The sequence below is a fragment of the Pseudochaenichthys georgianus genome, chromosome 20 (assembly GCF_902827115.2).
Source record: "Pseudochaenichthys georgianus chromosome 20, fPseGeo1.2, whole genome shotgun sequence".
NCBI classification, from domain to species: Eukaryota; Metazoa; Chordata; class Actinopteri; order Perciformes; family Channichthyidae; genus Pseudochaenichthys; species Pseudochaenichthys georgianus.
In genome coordinates, this window is record NC_047522.1 from 21,506,631 (window position 1) to 21,525,255 (window position 18,625).

Sequence of the window (18,625 nt, forward strand, 5' to 3'; positions counted from 1 at the left end):
ACTCAGCAATGAACACCAGAGAAAGTTAGGACGGAAAATAAACTTTATTTAGAGATTTGACAATTAAACAATTTGTATGGAAGACAACTCTTCTACAAAATCCTACTACTGACACACCCAGTCCACCTTCCATTATTAAAAGGTAATACTAGTAGAGTCGACTTAAAGCAGCAACTACTCTTACTTGATCGACAGAATGGAAACAAAGCAGTCAGTCACTTTGAACAAAATACTAAAAACCTCACACGACCCTGAAGGATCTGCATCTTAACAGACATGGAAATGTGATAATTACTGGCACCATTGGAATGATACATGTGGGTACCTTAGGACCCATGACTAAAACATGTCAATATAGTGTTTCTTACCGAGATGAACCGAAGCATGTTTTGTGATAAAAGGCATCTCTTACTGCACCTTTTCTGTTGACGACCTAGACTTTTCACAGTATCTGTTTTCCTCACTGTTTAAGCATCGTCTGTACACAACGAGTACATAGAAAGATATTTGGCAGAGAAAGGCAGAATCTCTCAGATCGCTGGAATGTCTTTGGTTCTTAATCACAGATAATTTCAACAGAAGACACACAACGTACATAACTCACAGATAAAGTACAAACTCTTTTTTAAAAGTCACCAGGAATTAATACTGGGAAAGATCAACCACATAATAACTTGTGTTATCTACTTAAACTACAACATAAATAAAAGGATCCCAATCATAAATGTGTCTATTATACATGTGTACAGCACAATATTCCACGAGTAAGAAAGTGCTCAATTTCTCCTGTTGAAGAACTCCGCTTTACAAACCCCTTCGTAAAAAGGGGAATGCAAACATTGTGATACATGTTGTTAATATTATTCTGTAGTGCTGCAGCCACAATCACTCGGGGCTGATATATTTTGAACACAAAACAATAAGACATTAAGTTAAAGTAAATCATGTTCTTAAAACAAAAAGCTAATAATATAAGTTATAAAAAGTGCAAAATCAGACGGTCAGGGTGACTATCGGATACAACGCTGCGACTGACACTCAGAATCCCTTGTTCTTCCACAGAAACTGCCCTCATTTAAAAAGGTTGGTAAGGCACTTTAAAGTGTCCGCAGCACATCTGCAGCTCCAGCTCAGATCAACTTCTTTTTGCCAGTCGATTTCAACATGTGCTGTCCAAACTGTGGAAAGAAAAGGACAGAATAAAGTCTATTAGATGTCAAATCAATGACAACATGACGTGAAAACATAACCTGAAATGTATTCTAATGAAAACAGCTATTAAGAGTTCATTTATCCAAATATGTCTCAGTAAGAGTTGTTGTGCTCAGGATTAATAAAAGGCTGATTTTGAGGCGTCTGCAGCTTGTTAGATAACAGCGATTTAAGAGCAACTTCTCTCACCAGAGGAGCTTCCGTTCGGGGTTTCACATCTGGAACGGGAAGCTTGAAATCCTCCTTGTCTCCTGACTCACTGTCGTTTCGATACCGGTGAGCAAACTTGCGTTTCAAGGCTTCGGCGATGAGAGAAGCGGCATCTAGAGGCTCACTGGACTTCATTTTGGCATCACCTTCCCCTGGGCGACTATGGAAAACACAGTGAGGCAAACAAACATACTACTTTAATTAATTGTGAGGTTTCCAAACAGGTTTTTCATTACAGTAGCAAGTGAGTGTTGTTTTGACCACCTACTGTTAGCTTGGATAAACATGCATCTTATTCAAAAAACCTTCATCTTTACATTTGATCATTTTCTTACATCCGTTATTTATTCCCCCGTACCTTTTGACCGATCGTAACTTGACTTTGCCGATGTCTTTCAGGACGTCGAGCATGCTGGGGACTTCTGCTGGCCTCGAGTCCAAATCTGTGTGACCCTCTGTCTTCATCCCCCTGCGCTGCTTTATCAAATCAATGGCAGAAAATGTCCGCTGGAGGCTTGAAGGTGGGGGCGGCAGCGGGGGAGGGGGAGGTGGGGGAGGGGGAGGCAGGGTGCCACAGGGTGGAGGGGGAGGTATCCCTGTGGTAGCAGCTGAGGTGAAACAAAGGAAAGAGAAGACTCAAAGCTGTGTGACATTTAAAAGTCTGCTGCCATCTAGAGGACATTGTATGTTACTGCAGTGGAGCAGACCAAGGGAAAACAAAGCAGTGCCTTCATAAGAGATTAGTGAAAGGAAATACCTGGCTGTGTGCTCTTTTCCTGAAATAAAACGATTTGTGCTATCTGATCTCGGAGTTTGGCGAGTTCTGTCTCCAGAGCGCTGATCTTCTGATTGGCCTCATCGTTGGTGTTCGTCTGCCCCTGGGGGTCCGGGGACCCCTGATGCAAACTGGGTAGTGACATCTGGCGGGATAATGACCTCTGAGGATGAGTCTCGCGGGCTCGAAACACGAGTCCTGCCGGGACCGCTGACCTGTTTCAAAAAGGCATTCAAAGGTTTTAGACCAAACTCACAGAAACAGTTCAAGTGAAACGCTCTCTCCGCTGTTGGCAGACAGAGGAGTATCTCCCACCTGGGTCTGCCGATGAATTCATCCTCATCCTCTTCGTCGAGCCAGCCGACATCAGCCAGAGAGGCCAAACCACTCGGCCTGCTGCCGCCAATCAGGACACCAGCGTCCTCATTGTACGGGTAAAGCTGTCACAGAGAAAAGCGAGGATCAAAAACACTGCATTTCAACAACTAATACAAGTAAGTGTGTGAAAGGAAACGGGGCTAGTTCAGAGAGGAGGTGTGGGGGGGGGGGGGGGGTCTGTACGATGCTAATGAAAGGTTCAGGTACTCAGTAATCAGCTGGAGGTGTTGGAAGGTTGCTGAACACACTGACCTAAAGCAGACACACTGCATTCCACAAAGCTAGGGAGGGGAGCTGGAGACAGAAGGACAGAAGAAAAAAGAGAAAGCACTGTGTTGAAAGAGACAGAAAAGGAAAAGGCAACGCATTTCAGATATGCCTCGTTATAGAAATATCTGAAAATGGTGAGCTTTAGTTTGGTGAAAAAACATATCTCTGTTCACATGGCTCGTATTATGGGTGACACATGGAAACAGTTCTGAGGTAAGCGAAGGCTGGAAGAGGGCTGTGATGCATCGTCACATGACTGACAGTGAGGAGCGACAGGCAGAAAGACAGAGGAAGAGATTTGGACACTAATTCACTTTGACACACATATAATGAATTTGATGATTATGTAAACGCCCTTACCTGAAAATGAACCCTGGGGCAGGGTTTAAAAGGAAGACTAGAAGCTATTCTCCTCACAATACTTCGAGAGGACCCGTAGGTCTTGTCTGATCCAAAAGCCTGCAAAACAAAACATGAAACACATCATTTAGAGAGATTGAAATAATACATTTAAACATTTAAACTGTATGTATTTAGCAGACATTAACAAACGTTGTCACGTACCAGGTCCATTTCTATCCGTGGATTGTCTTTATTCATTTCTGTTGATGTGTACTATGAGGACATTCAGACACATGTCCTAAAACCAAAGGCATCATCACCAAATTGTCACCTAGAGAAAACACACATTATTTGTATTTGAATCATGTTGAGTCAAGGAGAGGAGCTACAATAGTGCAATGTGTAATAGAGATCAGATGCTCCATAACAATGACATATTCTTTATTTGTCTGCAATAAAATACTCTTTCCAAAATGATCATCGCTGCCAATAATTATTATATTATAGAATCTCAATCCTTGTCAATTTCCCCAAGTGTTTAACAGCTGTCAAAATCAAAGTTAAGTAAGTAACATCTTTACAGGAATAACTTTAAAACAGTTCAAGCCTTTTAATTGTTTATTTTAGCAACAGGACAAGATGCAAAACACTGTAGGAAAAGCTTTAACATTAACAATTGCAGCACAGGCAGGGATGCTAGCATGATAGCGTTTTGAAGCTAGTTTCATTTTTACCGCTGTTTGTTGTTTTTAAGAGTTAACAAAGTTAAGCCAATAAAGCGGTAACGTGAGTCGGTCGCAGTTGTGTGGCAGATGTTTGCTGGTAGCGTGCATGTGACAGGATTAGAGGTTAGTTAAGCACAATTAAACAGGATCATCTTGACTTTAGCGGCTAAACGATGCTAACAAGCATAGCTCCGGCTAGCTAACTCCAGGCAACTTTACAAACACATGTATTACGACATTCCAAAGACACCCACAAGTCTAATCACATTAAACGCCCGGGAGGCAGATGCATATGTAAACGTTACAATATAATCAAAGATCGGTTGTGTGTGTGTGACTTTGAAACAAACTTACCGAAGCTGTAGTTGGCAAACAACTGTCTAAATGTTTCCACCTTGTCAACCGCCGGACATCTGCAGGAGGGGGCTAAAGTGGGAAGACTCAAGGAGTACATTTTTGAGCCAATTGGATTATACGGATTACAATGGGTAGGTTTTGGCCACGGGATGCTACGATTGGTTGTTCACATTGATTGACAGGCGCCAGCACCAACCAACTTTGACTAAGAAAAGAACACTAACTGCTGATTGGGTGTAATATCAGTCAATCAAAGTATACCGTATCATTTGACAGGGACTTTGTGTGTGCTCGTTATACTTCCCGTCATTCCCCGGCGGTGATGTGTCTTGTTTAAAGGGCTTGGAGCTTTACGGAGAATTGGGATGTCCGTATCCGCAAAACAGCTGTACCCATTGACGTGCCACAAAACCCAAACACTGTGCACAGCTGCTAGCTAAAGAAGCATAGAAAAGAAAGGGACGCAGGCCTAGCGTTTGTGAAATTAATTTGTGACATTTGTTGTTTAAAGGTGGTGCCGGAAGATTTTGTAACGTCGTGTTAGCATCTGTTGTAACTGAAGTCAGCTGGGGTTATCACATGGTTTTACTGAAAACTGACCAAAAAGGTATGCTATCATTGTCAAGTAACGTTAGCTAGCTTAGCTTAGCTGCCGACTCGCCTCTGTACCACAGGGCGTGTTTTGAGGTGAGGTTGGGGGTCGTAGTAAGTGTCTTTGGTCAACACGAATATTTGTATTATAGCTTTCTGAAATATATTGATTGTGTAAGAAGTAACTCATGTTATGAAATGTCATGCTAAGCTATGTATACTTTACTGTGAAAACTACAGTCCTATCAGTCACTTATCAAGAGTCACTTATCAGTCAGATTGTGTAGGACTACATTTCAGAGGCTATTGTTTATAAAAGAACCCGAAACTCAAACACATCATTCAAATGTGGTCTAAAGTAAGGGATGGTTGTTAAAGTGTCATAGTGCCTGCCAAACACACGTGATTTTGCAAGTTGTATTATTATTTTTGCACCAAATAAAAAAACAACAGCAGTAACAATAACAATGTTGCGGATTTGTCTACAATTTTGACAATAACTTAATGTTGTGATAGTTATTTTTGGACATGTTATGCATTTAATACAATTACCTACATGTGTAATCGATGTGTAAATAATCATTGGCTGCAGTTCTAATGTGTAACTTTAAATGTAAGCTCCCTGGTTGACCACATTTGTCTTTTTCTCCAGCAGAGTGAAGCGGTTGGTTTGATGTGCATGGCATCCGGATAAGAGGCACCATGAGTGCGGAGCTGGACGCCCTGACCGTGGTGAACCAGCTGCGAGACCTGGCTGCGGACCCCCTGAACCGAAGAGCCATCGTAGAAGACCAAGGCTGTCTGCCGGGCCTGATCCTGTTCCTGGACCACCCCAACCCACAAGTCGTCTACTCGGCACTATTGGTAAGCAGCATCCATTTATACACATGGTGCATTTGCAATGTTCGAGCTGAACTATCTTCAGCAGTCGTTTGATTCAATGAGTCTTGGTTGATTAATCAGTTGTGTGGTGGAATGTAACAACAATGTGATATGTAACGCACTGTACTGTGAAAGAACCCAGTGTTTTAGGTACCTAAAATGTCGGCATCATTTACAAACTACTACATAAAAAAAATAATATTCTATATTATTGCAATACTGTGAAAAGAACAATGAGCACTTTTACTTTGAATGCATCAAGTACATTTAGCTGACTTTTAGCTGCTTTTACTTAAGTAACATGTTGAATTCAGGACTTTTACACACATAGTATATTGAGACTGTAGTATTTCTTCTTTTATTAAGGAAAGATTCAAAATACTCCTTCCAACACTGCTCTTCTGCTGCTCTGTGATATCAGTGTTTTCTATACTTGTCATATGTTGCCCCCCCCCTCACTTCCTGCTTTACAGCAGAGTCAGAGCCGGTTTCAGTGACAGTCTGAGGGCCATTCCTGACACCATTGTGTTCCAGTCACATGCTTACATATGGTCTCTTTAAACGGCTACATTTAAAAACACTATACTGTGGTGACACCTGCTGTCTGTTTTGGGCTGTAAACGTGATGCCATGTCTTGATATAGCGACATCTTTCCACTGCCAACTCTATCACCTTTTAGCAGTACATTCGAAGGCTTTATTTGTCATAAGCCCAACAGCTGCAGCGTAGTTTTGGCTTAAAGGGGACCTATCATGCAAAGTGCACTTTTGTACGTCTTTTATACATGAATATGTGTCCCCGGTGTGTCAGGGAACACAACCCTCTCTCTTTTCCTCCATACCCAAATCTCTAAAAACGGGGCTGCAACGGATCTGATACAGATTTGAAATATCTCTGACGTCAGAAACGGGGTGCTCCGCCTATATGGGCAACTCTCCACCTATTAGGGGAATGAGAGGTTGCCGTGGCATGGTAACAGCATGGTAACAGCATGGCAACAGCATGGCAACAGCATGGCAACAGCATGGCAACAGCATGGCAACATGACGCTCGTGCCTCGCCCCCCTCCTTTGCAGGGGGCGTGGTCAGCTGCAGCTCATTTGCCACAGAATCAGCCCGTGTGAAGACGGGGCTGGAATAGAGCGAAATGAGGCTTGGCTAAAATGCATGATCTGTTTGGTATTTTGAAAAAAAATTCACACAAGTTTTATATAGGTATGGCCCTACAATATATTATTAAAATATAGCATGATAGGTAAAATATAGCATGATAGGTCCACTTTAAGTCTGGCGCTCCAACAATGCAACATACGATAAACATGAAGACATAACATAGTAATAGTCAAAATGGGTCAATTAAGCTGCATAAATAAGAAAAATATGAATATATAAATTAGAACAATATTGCACAGAATGAAAAATGCAGAGTAGAACAAATACTGTAATAATATAAACATATATGGATATGAAGACTATAAACAGATGTATAATTGAACAGTGTATTATGAACATACAGTATGTGCATGGTGACACTTCACAGAGCTCAGGAGTTTAACAGTCTTACATCCTGACTTGTATTGCGAGCACTCATTTGAAAGGCTTTATGTAACAGTTGCTCCTTGGCCGTAACCCGTGAAGTGTAAACACGCCGCGTGTTTATCATTGTTATGTAATATTTTCCCATTGCACATGCTCACCCATTTTAAAGTCTCCTCTCTCTCTCTTGATATCACAACGGGTCGGTCAGCTTTCAGCGGCAGATTGATAACCGCTGCCCTTGTCCTTGCAGGCCGTGCGCTACCTGGCAGAATGTCGAGCCAACAGGGAGAAGATGAAGGGCGAGCTGGGCATGATGCTGAGCCTGCAGAATGTCATGCAGAAGCAAGTCCCTGTCACACACACACACACACACACACACACACACACACACACACACACACACACACACACACATGCTCACTGTGCACTTTCTTTGCGTAAAACCATAACCTAGGATTTCTTTGTTTTGCACAGACAATGTGTGCCAGTCTGCAGATTTTCTCGTTAGAATGATGTCCTTTCCTTCGCCATGTCAGGATGAATGTGATTAAAGATGAATTAGAGTGGGGTGCTAAACAGTTAAACTGCTGTTTCTGCAGCTTTATAGATTTGGATGTGTCTTGCCACATCTACATTTCATGTTGAGTCCACTTGCATGTTTTTAGCTTATATTTGCACTTGTTTTGTTGTGGGGTTAGCGGGTTAGATGCAGAGGTGGCTCATTGTGTGCAAGCATATTTCTTGTATAATTTGTAGGCTTTTCTGGTAGGCTTTCTACATAATATGTGTTTAACTTTATATATAAAACACAGTCTGGTCATCCATTAAGGCTACGTTTATACTGCGGGTAAAACTTTCTTATTTATTGCATATGTGATTGAGTATGAACCGCACAAATCATAATTTGGGCCACCTTTTCTTATGTCGTGCTAAATCATATACAGCTCTGATCGTTAACATGTCTTCTGATCGACATTCGTCACAATTTTGCGTCTTTTCGAGAGGCGTCCCACTCCTGGCTTTGACCCGGCGTCCACACTAACTCCAAAGTTGTAGCAGCTATTCCTCCACACAAACCATTATTAAAAAAACTTGGATCCCTAGTTTTTGCTCACAAATTCCCTTTGTGACGTCACTGGCCTCCACGTTTACGTCTGCTTGTGGCTTTCTTGTTTTTTTCCGGGTCAGTCCAGGACCGTAAGAAGCTCACACTGGAACCTGATATTAGCCACTTCATATCTGAGCAATAAATCAGAATTGAGGCTTGCGGTGTGAACGCAGCCTCGGTGCTTGGCAGGTCTGTGTTGAGGAGGTGTTGTGCTCCAGATAGCCGCTCTCACCAGAGAACACCAAGCGACTGCAGGTCATCATCAGCACTCTGATAGGAATAGACCTGATGTTTAAGTGGCCGGCTATAGCCTGTATGATTACACCCCGCCTCCTCCTCCTCCTCCTCGTCCTCCTCCTGCGGCAAAGCTCTTTCTCACCCTGGAATGAGCGCGTCACGTTAGCTCGTCAGGCATCAGAAGCCGCCCTGCAGGAACAGCTTCAGTCAGGCTGACTTTGGGTGGAGGTCGATCATAGCCGGACAGAGTGGCAACACATGGCAGAGGAGGGGGGGGGGGGGTCCAGCATAGTCGCACCAAACAGGTGTTTTTACTGACTTTACACTCAAGATCTGAAGCTCAAGCAGCCTCTTATTAAATGCATGGAAGTAAAGAATAGAGTAAAATATCAAAGAAGGTGTTTGGCCTCTGGATTTGGGGCAGGATGTGTTGTTGAGGGGGGGGGGGGGGTACCCAACACTCCCAGAGGGCAGCAGCTCCAGACAGATGGTGTCGTGTGTGGTTACTATAGAAGGACTGATGACTTGATGACATATGAAGCCTGCAGGTTTATCTCAGGATCCCTCTCAAAACATCAGCAGCCCCAACTGACCTCATGTGGCTTCTTCATGGAAATCCACCCACTAATAACAACATGCAACTGCATACCATCACATATATGTTCCTGCAGACATAAACCACGGTTGACAAATTCAGTAATTTGTCTTCTATGATCTTCTCCCTCTCTCCCTGAAGAAGTACGTCGCCCGGGGAGACCAAGCTGCTGGCCTCTGAGATCTATGAGATCCTGCAGCTGGCGGGTAAAGAGGAGGCGGAGCAGGCGGAGGCGGCCGCTGCGTCCTGCCAGAAGAAAGCCCAGTTCTTCCTGGGCTCCAGCAACAAGAGGGCCAAGACGGTGGTGCTGCACATCGACGGGCTGGACGACTCAGTGAGTGTCACACAGGCTGCATTCAACACTTACAGGGAGAGGCTCCTTCTTTCAGAGTAGGGTAGTCATGGGTTATTATCCATAGTTAGTATTAGGAGTGTCACAGCATACCGGTATACTACAGGGTTATTAAAAATGAACCATGTTATTATTATCGTGTGTATAATCCAACGTCTTTTCTTTTATTCATTTGTCATGCTCTCTTATTGAGATTTAAATCCATTATGCAAGAGATCTCAATCTCAATGTATGCTTTTGTATATAGTTTATGGCTGGAGACTCTCTTGACCTTCGTACACTTGTATTTTTAGTCTAATTAATTTACCAAAAATGGACAAAATGGTCAAAACACAAAATTAAATATGATTTTGACTTTTTATCAAACACGTTTAATGTTCTTGGCCATGATAATGATGCAGTGAACATCTGATATTGTGACAGCCCCATACGGTTTGACCTTGCTGTCAGACACCCCTTTCAGACATGGAACTGAAGCCGTTTTAAACTAATATATATTTTCTTTAAAAGCCAGCAGACGGCTTGGACAAAAACAATAATTTTAGCAGACAGAACGCAGCAGTTGCTGGTTTACCGCTGCCATTATGAAGTCAGTTTGACACACCCAGACCAACTGAGGGATCAAGTACTTGAGCTCGTCCTGCGAGGTTAAATGACTGTTTCTGTCAAAGGAGTCTGGTGGCGCTTTGCAAGATGCTTTGCCACCATGCTCTGACTTCATGCTCCTCGAAACTATACACAGCAAACATTATTGATGCAAAGACATCTCTCTTTGTGCTGTAGTGTTTGCCGCTGTCATTACGAGTGTTGTCAGTGCAGCTTAGCCATATCTATGTGGCACGGGGTGGGGGGGGTGTAGGGGTCAGGTTGTAAATGTCAGCCATTGAACAGCAGGAGGCTGGGATTGAACCTGAACGCTGCTCTGCAGGAAGCTAGCAGCTAGCCAGATTACATTACAGCAGACAGACGGCCTCTGGTGGGCGGCCGCACTATCACTGCAGCAGACACACACACACACACACACACACACACACACACACACACACACACACACACACACACACACACACACACACACACACCGTGTCATGTGGACTGCATTCCTCAACACCATGTTGTATGTAGCAATATCATGTTTTGTAGTGCATTTTCTACGACTACATTTGACATGGTTACATCTTATACTGTATGATGATTGGCCGTCCCTTAACCAATCACATGTTAATAACCCAGTTGTTTCCTGTGTCAGTCTCGGCGGAGCCTTTGTGAGGACGCGCTGCTGAAGATTCGAGGAGTGATCAGCTTCACCTTCCAGATGGCCGTCAAGAGATGTGTCGTCAGGATCCGCTCTGACCTCAAAGCTGAGGTAGGTGCAGGACATCCTCAGAACTCTGGGTTACGCCATGGTCCTGCCTGTGTCTGAGCACAAATAAATATCAGTTGATATTTTGGTCACAATCAGTTGGTAAACACGCCGTCTGTCCAGTTTCTTGTACCGTGTCTGACATATAACCATTTTAAACCCTTCCAAACAGCTAAGCGCTGCCACTTTTCACTGTAATGTATTGATTGCTGCGTTGTTGCCAGTTGGGATACACACTCCCACAGTTGCACACACTGCACACACACACATGCTGTTTGCTATGGACTTTGCAATATGTCCGAATGCAGCATATGTATTATGTGTGTTTTTATCACTCTTAACTATATTTAATTATTGTATTCAACTCCCTTGAACATTTTACTTTTTTATTGTACTTCTAATACTATACTACTTCTTGTATTTTACTCTTGGCTGATAAAGTAAATCAGATGTTTGGAGTTTATTAAAGGTAGGAGAACCTGCTCCCTTCAGTCATAGTTCTTAGAGCAGAAAGTTAGATATCAACTTATTTATTGGTATGTGAAACTGGAAAGCCATTGATATTGGTCTTCTTCGTTACAAAAGCAGAAATAAGCTTTCTCAGACATTTACAACCCGTGTTGACGCTGCTTGTCAACCACATTTATTTTATTTAAACCCGAATTGACCTCCAACATTTAATAAAACCATAAGTATTATTTATATTATTATTGTTTTAGCTGAAGACAGAAAGAGAAGAGTCACAAATAAGTGTTTCCCTTTCCTCACAGGCGTTGGGCACAGCAATCAACTCCACCAAAGTGATGACGGCTCAGCAGGTGGTGAGGACGGAGAATGGAGCCGAGGTAAGGACAGTTAATATGAGAGAAAGAACTGGATTGTTTACTTTAAATTGCTGTGGACTAATTTCCCTGGATGTCGTGTTTTCTGTGTGTATCTGTGTGTGGCCGCCCTTGCCTGCGGCTGAGGCTCATTCACACTGACATGATTAGCTAGTCACATCTCTGCCTCCGCCTCCAGGCTACTCCCTTTTTGCCAAACACACACCAGTCCCAGTCGTACCATTTCCCAGCAGTGTGCGCACTTAAATGTAGTGAAGCTGTATTTAAAACTCATAAATCAGGTGGGAATCCCAAAGTGTTTGTTTTCCAATCAAATGTTAATTGTTCTTTAAATATTAAGAAAGAGTTGCTGCATTTAACAGTCATACATAAAGTGGCCAGCAGGGGGCAGACCAGGCTCAGGCATGTAATCTGACTGTGAGGATGATGACGAAAAACACTGTTCCTCCTGGACAAATGTCACTAAAAAGACATATTTCTCTTTTGTCTTTCCGCAGAGGATCTTGGCGTTCAGAGAGGACTCGGAGGAGGCAGTGGAGGCGAACGAAGACATCCCAGAGTACCTCCCGGAGGAGGAGAGCCCGTCCGAGGAGCAGGACAAGGCGGTGACGCGCGTCGCCTCCATCACAGACGGCATGGGCTGGCTCAACACGGCCGCCAACTTCCTGACCCGCTCCTTTTACTGGTGACCACTTCCTGTCTCTCTCTCTGCTCCTGTGTCTCCTCCAAAGTACCATCCAGCTGCAGCCTTGGCGTCTCTCAGCCTCGGACTAAGCCAACACTAGCGTAGCCCCCCCCTCACTTCGCTAAGCACACCACGAGCGTGCAACAAGTGCTGGACTGCCGAGTGGAACCTGCAATAACTTTAACTTGTGTATATATCCAGCTACATCCCACTACTACTGGCTTTTATGTGCACACCTAGCTGCGTATGTATCCCACCAGACATAGAGGACTCCAAATCGTACCTAACCAAATTCTGGACATATTTAATTCTGGCTGATTCATTAGAAATTGGAAGTTCTTGGTTTTTTTTTTGTGTGCATGGTTTTTGGTTGCTTTTCCTCATCGTGTCTACTCCCTATCCTTTTGACTACATTGTTTTCAATCTTTCATTTTTTTCCCCTACAGTTTTATTTAGCATGCTTTTTCGTCTTTTGTGCCAACCTCGCCTGATGCCTCGATCTGTGGTTATTGTGTGTGCCTTTTTGACATTTTACTTTGGCTATATATATTTAATATAATTTTTTCCATCGTTCGTTTAAATCATTTGAGAGTCGGATGTAACAGCTGTGCGGGGCGGCTCTTAGCTTAGCGTGGGACGTCTCCTCAGTAGAAATAGTGAACGAGACACCGGCTCTCATGCATTACATACTGAATGATAAACCACCACTAAGTACATTACCTGAACTCCTCTGGACTGATCCAATCCCAGCAGCAGTGATTTGATTGACAGCGCTTTGTATTTTTGCACACACGTTAGGCTACCTCTGCTTTCACATCAGCTTTATAGTCTTCTGTAGTTTTCCTCCCTCAGCATGTCAAATACCAACGTGTCAGCTGCCTGCTTATTGAACCCTTCCCTGGACTCCCACTCACACCGTTACAGTATCGTCACCCCACCTGTTTAGCCAGCAGTGTCCTTACAGCAAACATCGTGTCGCTGCGTGCTCTCACACACACACACACACACACACACACACACACACACACCCACACCCACACACAGGACTCGCTGTGCAGTAGTGGTAAACTGGAACAACGGTGTGGTTATGTACATTTTGTAAATGGTGCCTGACTCCCTAAAGTCTCGGACCTTACATGTGAAGGATTGTTCAGTTTTTGTAATTTGATTGGATGTCACAGAACAGCTAATGCTTAGTGAGTGTATTCCTTTCCTTTAGCCTTTACGACCCCATGACTCACACCAGGTTAAATCATGATCTCCTCCGACTTGTGCGAGTGTCATTAATAATTATAATTTCCGCTGCTGACCAGACGACTTTTATTGTTCTGATGGTGCATAGACGTCACAGTCGGTCCAGGTCAAACAGATAGAGGATCGGCACAGATTGACCTGAATTAATCACGACTACTCTGGAAAAGCAATAATATTTTTTTGCGTTAAATGTAGTAATAGATCAGCCTTTAAAATAATGTTTTTGGATAAAAGGTATTAGTTATCATCAGTATTAAAATGTCTTCTTTATTTGTCCATTTTGCACAGAATCAGTCTCTAAATTGCATCATGATTTAATTTTTAATATTTGGTGTCATACCGCGAAGAAAGACTTGATTTCTTAGAACTCTTCTCATGTGTCGGTCAAAGTGTACCTTTCCCACAGCTGTTAGATGAACCTCTGTAAGGTCGACAAAAACAAAGTGTAACTGGACAGACGCGCTCGTCTGTCATCAAATGTAATATACTGAATGCAGATCTTTAAACTGTAGATCCCTGACACTGTTAATGCAAACGATGATAAACTTCAAATCCAAACGTGTCTGGTGCTTTTTTTTTTTTTTTTAATTATCTTGGCTGAATATGATGCGGTCACCGTGTTCTCTTGTGATCATCTTCACGGCGTTTGCAGTTGTGCAGGGCTCACTTCGTCGAATCAAATCGCTGAAGGCAGCAACCATTCGTAGCCGAGGGAGAGGGGAAATCCAGTTCTCTTTACTGGTGCATAAGTGAGGGGCCCCAGGGCGATCCAGTGGCCGCCCACCACCTCCCCCCCACCCCTCCAGCCCTGCTGCTGGTAGGCAGGCAGCAGCAGCCCCAGCTGGAGGCCCCCGAGCCACTGATGGTGCTGATGCTGCTGCTGCTGCTGCTGCTGATCCTCCAATGAAACGCCAAGCTGGAGGGAGGCTTCACTGTAATATCTGAATGGAGTCTGGCTACAGAGCCTGTTTAACGGCAATGTTAATACATGATACCGGCACGTCATCGGTGTCTGCTTCCTCTGCTGTGACTTACCGATGTGTTGCGTAAAATGTTATACAGCAGCGGTTCCCAACCTGTGCCGCCAAATAATTTGCAAAACATTTTGATTTGTGTGGAAACATTTCATTATTAAGGTTTTTTTTTTTTACTGAACCTACTTTCCTCTCTTTCTTGCTCCTCCTTAGCAACGGTCATTACAGTCCTTGACAGCGGTCTGTACTACTGGATTGACAATGTGTCACATGTTCTGAATTGACCAATCGGAACTTTATTTCGCCTCCATATTGTTGATGGTTGAATGTGGGCCACGACATTTCTTAGATTCTTAAGAGGGCCCGGTTGAACAATGTTGGGAGCCGCTGTTATACAGTATCGCATGATTTACATGTAACCTCAGTTGTTTTCTTAGTTTTCTCAGTCAGTGTACATTTTGAAAAACATGGGCCAGTAGGCATAATATCATTTGTATTCCACGACAGGGGACTCTTGATGTACTTTGCATTTTGGCTGAAAAAGTGTCTGTGTGTATATCGGCATCTGCAACCGTCTAAAAGGAGTTTAGGAAATATTGACTATCCAATATCTATATCCCTAAAGCCATTTTAAGTCTTTATTTGTACAAGGAAAATCCTCTGAGAAAAGTATTCAACATCTATTTTCCGCTCAATACAACCTTTTTAACTACATGTGCACGTATCAAAGTGTAGAGCAGAAACCACTAGTGAAATCTTTTTGAAGAGGGTTAACCTTCTCATATTTTTGACAATATAATCTCCCCTCAAGGTCTGTTTTGTAGCAATAGATGTGCCCTGTTGTCAAGGAATGTTAGATGATTCTGACTTAGGGTACATATTGGCCATTGACACTGACAAACATGTATCTTGGTGTGATTTGCAGGCACCCTGAGCCCCTCTGAGCTCAGTCTTCTCCCCTCCCACCACTAGAGAGAGACGGTAAGCCTGACAAGTGATGAAGTGCTGGGTCCAGTGTACACTCTGAACACTTGTTTGTAATTAGATCATCGCTGAAACTGCATTTCCATCTTTAGACTGAGCGAGAATCCTCTTCACCATTAACACACTGACACGCCTCGCCTCCTGTAATATCTGAGCGCTAATGCAGCCATAAGGTTGTTTTTAGGAGATAATGCACCTTTCTCTGCATTCCTGAGCACTAATGCAAAAGGACATTTTCACTTTTAAATGATTTTTCTCAAAGCTTCATGTGCTGCCTTTGTGAAATGACTCAATTCACCTCTCATTGTTTAATCAAAGCCACAGATAACTTTCCCTCCTTGAGTTCTTTGGATACACCACCTTGCTTTCCCCCATCTGATAAAACACAATCAGCCTGTCTTGTGCACAGTCCCCCCACCCCCACCCCTCATGGCCATATCAGCCCAGTTGCATATATGTGCATAAATGTGTTGGCGGTATCATCCTCCCAACTGTGTGTATTTGCATGGTTAATCTGCGTTCGAGGGGGTGGGGGCTGATCGGGGGGAGATAGGTGCTCCTCTCGTCCCCGGGCTCTTGAGGAATTGTATTGGAGGTTTAGCTCCCCGTCAATGGGATCAGCCGTAAATCCCGCTCAGAGTGTGGCAGGAAATGATGTGACTCCGGCAATTTATGTCAAATAACTTTTGAGGATTTGTGAGTGCAGCGATAACTCTCCGGCGGGGGCCCCGGTGAAGATTTAATTGAGACATTTTTCTTTATCCGGAGCGAGGCGCAGGAGCCGTGTTGTTGTGTAACGAGATGTAATGTCTCTCTTTATACGGGGTCAACATCCGGGATGAGGGAAGGTCACGGCCTGACTGTTTGAGCATCCAATTTGCTCACGTAATACCCGCTCTGCAGGGAGTAAAAACATCAGAGGATTAACTCACACAGTCCACATATCACAGGCAGACATGACACCCTGTGCTGCGCAGTATTACCCATCCTCATGTAGTCTCTGAGTGTAAGAACACAACTGTTAAATGATGCGGTTACTGAGTCTGAACATTGTGACAGAACTGTTGACACCATTTTATAGTAATAGAATACCACACACAAATAAGTTTAATGGTATGTGCAGGCACCACAAATATCCTCTTTAAACAAAGGTTACAAGACGTTAGTCCTAGGGTACCTTAACCGAAGTATACTTATACTCATAAGTACTCACAATGCAGAATGTCTCCTGACTGTTATGGTTATAATATATTGCAGATAGTTATCACTGGCAGTTAGCAGTATTTCATGTTCGAGCTGGTCAAGGTGATTTTCTGTGGCAGTACACTCTATAATAAAAGTGCTTCACATGTAATAAGATGATCATTTGCATGTAGCTATATCAATCTGCAGTGATGGAAGAAAGTTTCCAGAATATTTTTAACGTACGAAGGACAAATGCATTACAAGTGAAAGTCCTGCAAGCAATTTGTTCTTAAGAGTGTTAACCAAAAGTAAAACTATTCATTATAAGTTCGAAGGGCCCAGTTAGTCTATTACATATTATAAAATGTGATCATTATGAATAATAAGTAAGATTTAAATTATTTTAACATTTTCATAGCTTATTAGGGTACTTATATGACACTTTGTCAAATCTTAATCCACATAGTAATACATTATAATTTCCATCTTGAAATATTGTTAAAGTTGAACACACCATAACATAATGTGCTAGTAACTTCAAAACCTTTAACACAAATGCAGAACCTGTTTGATTAATGTTATTTCTGCCTCTAAAAAGTGGAAGTTACAGTAAAATCCAAGTACTTCAGAATCTGCAATTAAATACTTGAAAACTGCCTGAATTTACATAATAAAAGGCATGTTTTTGTTTTTTAATCAGTAAGCAGAAGACACATGTTTGGTAGTAAATATGTTGGTTTCTTTATACACTTATTGATATTTCTGTATTAACTTGTAATTGACGTTTTATAGTTTTTTATAGACGTTTTTTGATCAAGTAAATCACATTACATTTCTACTGATACTCAGGTTAGATTACTGACTTTTTCTTACAGGTAACTTGTTGTAACAGAATACATTTTAAAGACACCCTCCTTCCTGCCACTTCATATATGAAATCCCTGATGTGTGCGTCCTGCATTGTGTCTCTGCTCCTCCTCCTCAGCATGGGGGCCTCTGATGAGATGCACGCTCACACAGGCAGCTCATAATTGTGGCCGTAGCTCATTATTGTCCCCGGGATGATTTGGACCCGCCGTGGGAGGGGGTGAACCTCGTCCTCTGACACCGCCACGTCCGACAACCACTCCAGGCACTGATTGGTGGGATGAAATATTGCCGGCGAAAATTAAAAGGTCCCAGTGTCAAAATAATTCATGATATGCATATCTTCCCCGGCTTGATGAAATCGCTGATATCTGGATTAGGAGGATAATAAAAGCGATCAGGCTACAGTTAAACTGTTCCAGCAGCGGCGTGGAAAGGAGGGGGAGATCTTCTTTATGTGTCAAGAGATTTTGGCTGAGGGGTCAAGATACAACAAGTGTGTGTGTGCGGTGCAGCTCCACACACACCTAGACCTGCGATTTGAATATCCACTGTAATTGTCCCAAAACGGCTCATCAGTGGATCTGCCTGCTGCCATTAGGGTCCAACAATATGGTGTGACATTCAAATTCCCCTCAATGACAGGTTATTAGGAGCCCCGAGCAGCCGGCACATAATTAAGCACCGTAACGCTGACCTGTAATATGAAGTGATGGCTCAGTCGTATACTGAGAGGACGGAATAGGTGCTTTGTTAAAACTCAGGACAACTGGGGGGATTTTTCACACATGGAACAATCATAAAAACACGACAGATGTCAGTGTAAAAACTCCACTGTGGAGGCAAATAACACAGGCTATGGTTTTAAAAACTGCACACCAGCTGCCATGGCAACAG

At 43.0% G+C, this 18,625-nt stretch overlaps 2 protein-coding genes across 4 annotated transcripts; one reads left to right on the top strand and one right to left on the bottom strand.

Moving 5' to 3' along the window:
• Positions 1–29: 29 nt before the first annotated feature.
• mtfr1 (mitochondrial fission regulator 1) lies at positions 30–4,349 on the bottom strand. The gene is made up of 8 exons (XM_034108583.2): positions 4,267–4,349; positions 3,410–3,518; positions 3,206–3,304; positions 2,513–2,637; positions 2,180–2,412; positions 1,781–2,030; positions 1,402–1,582; positions 30–1,178 (listed from the first exon to the last, which is right to left on the bottom strand). Exons 2-8 carry the CDS (start codon positions 3,443–3,445, stop codon positions 1,131–1,133), a joined length of 972 nt encoding a protein of 323 aa, XP_033964474.1. The 5' UTR covers positions 3,446–3,518; positions 4,267–4,349; the 3' UTR covers positions 30–1,130.
• Positions 4,350–4,603: 254 nt separating this feature from the next.
• On the top strand, positions 4,604–14,280 carry armc1 (armadillo repeat containing 1). Of its 3 annotated transcripts, none has more exons than XM_034108710.2 (7): positions 4,604–4,876; positions 5,513–5,724; positions 7,533–7,624; positions 9,364–9,556; positions 10,824–10,940; positions 11,708–11,782; positions 12,277–14,280. In XM_034108710.2, exons 2-7 carry the CDS (start codon positions 5,563–5,565, stop codon positions 12,466–12,468), a joined length of 831 nt encoding a protein of 276 aa, XP_033964601.1. In that variant the 5' UTR covers positions 4,604–4,876; positions 5,513–5,562; the 3' UTR covers positions 12,469–14,280. The 3 variants fall into 3 exon arrangements, with proteins under 3 accessions (XP_033964601.1, XP_033964600.1, XP_033964602.1); XM_034108709.2 differs by having other exon boundaries at positions 4,605–4,876; positions 5,516–5,724; XM_034108711.2 differs by having other exon boundaries at positions 4,875–4,956; positions 5,516–5,724.
• Positions 14,281–18,625: the final 4,345 nt, after the last annotated feature.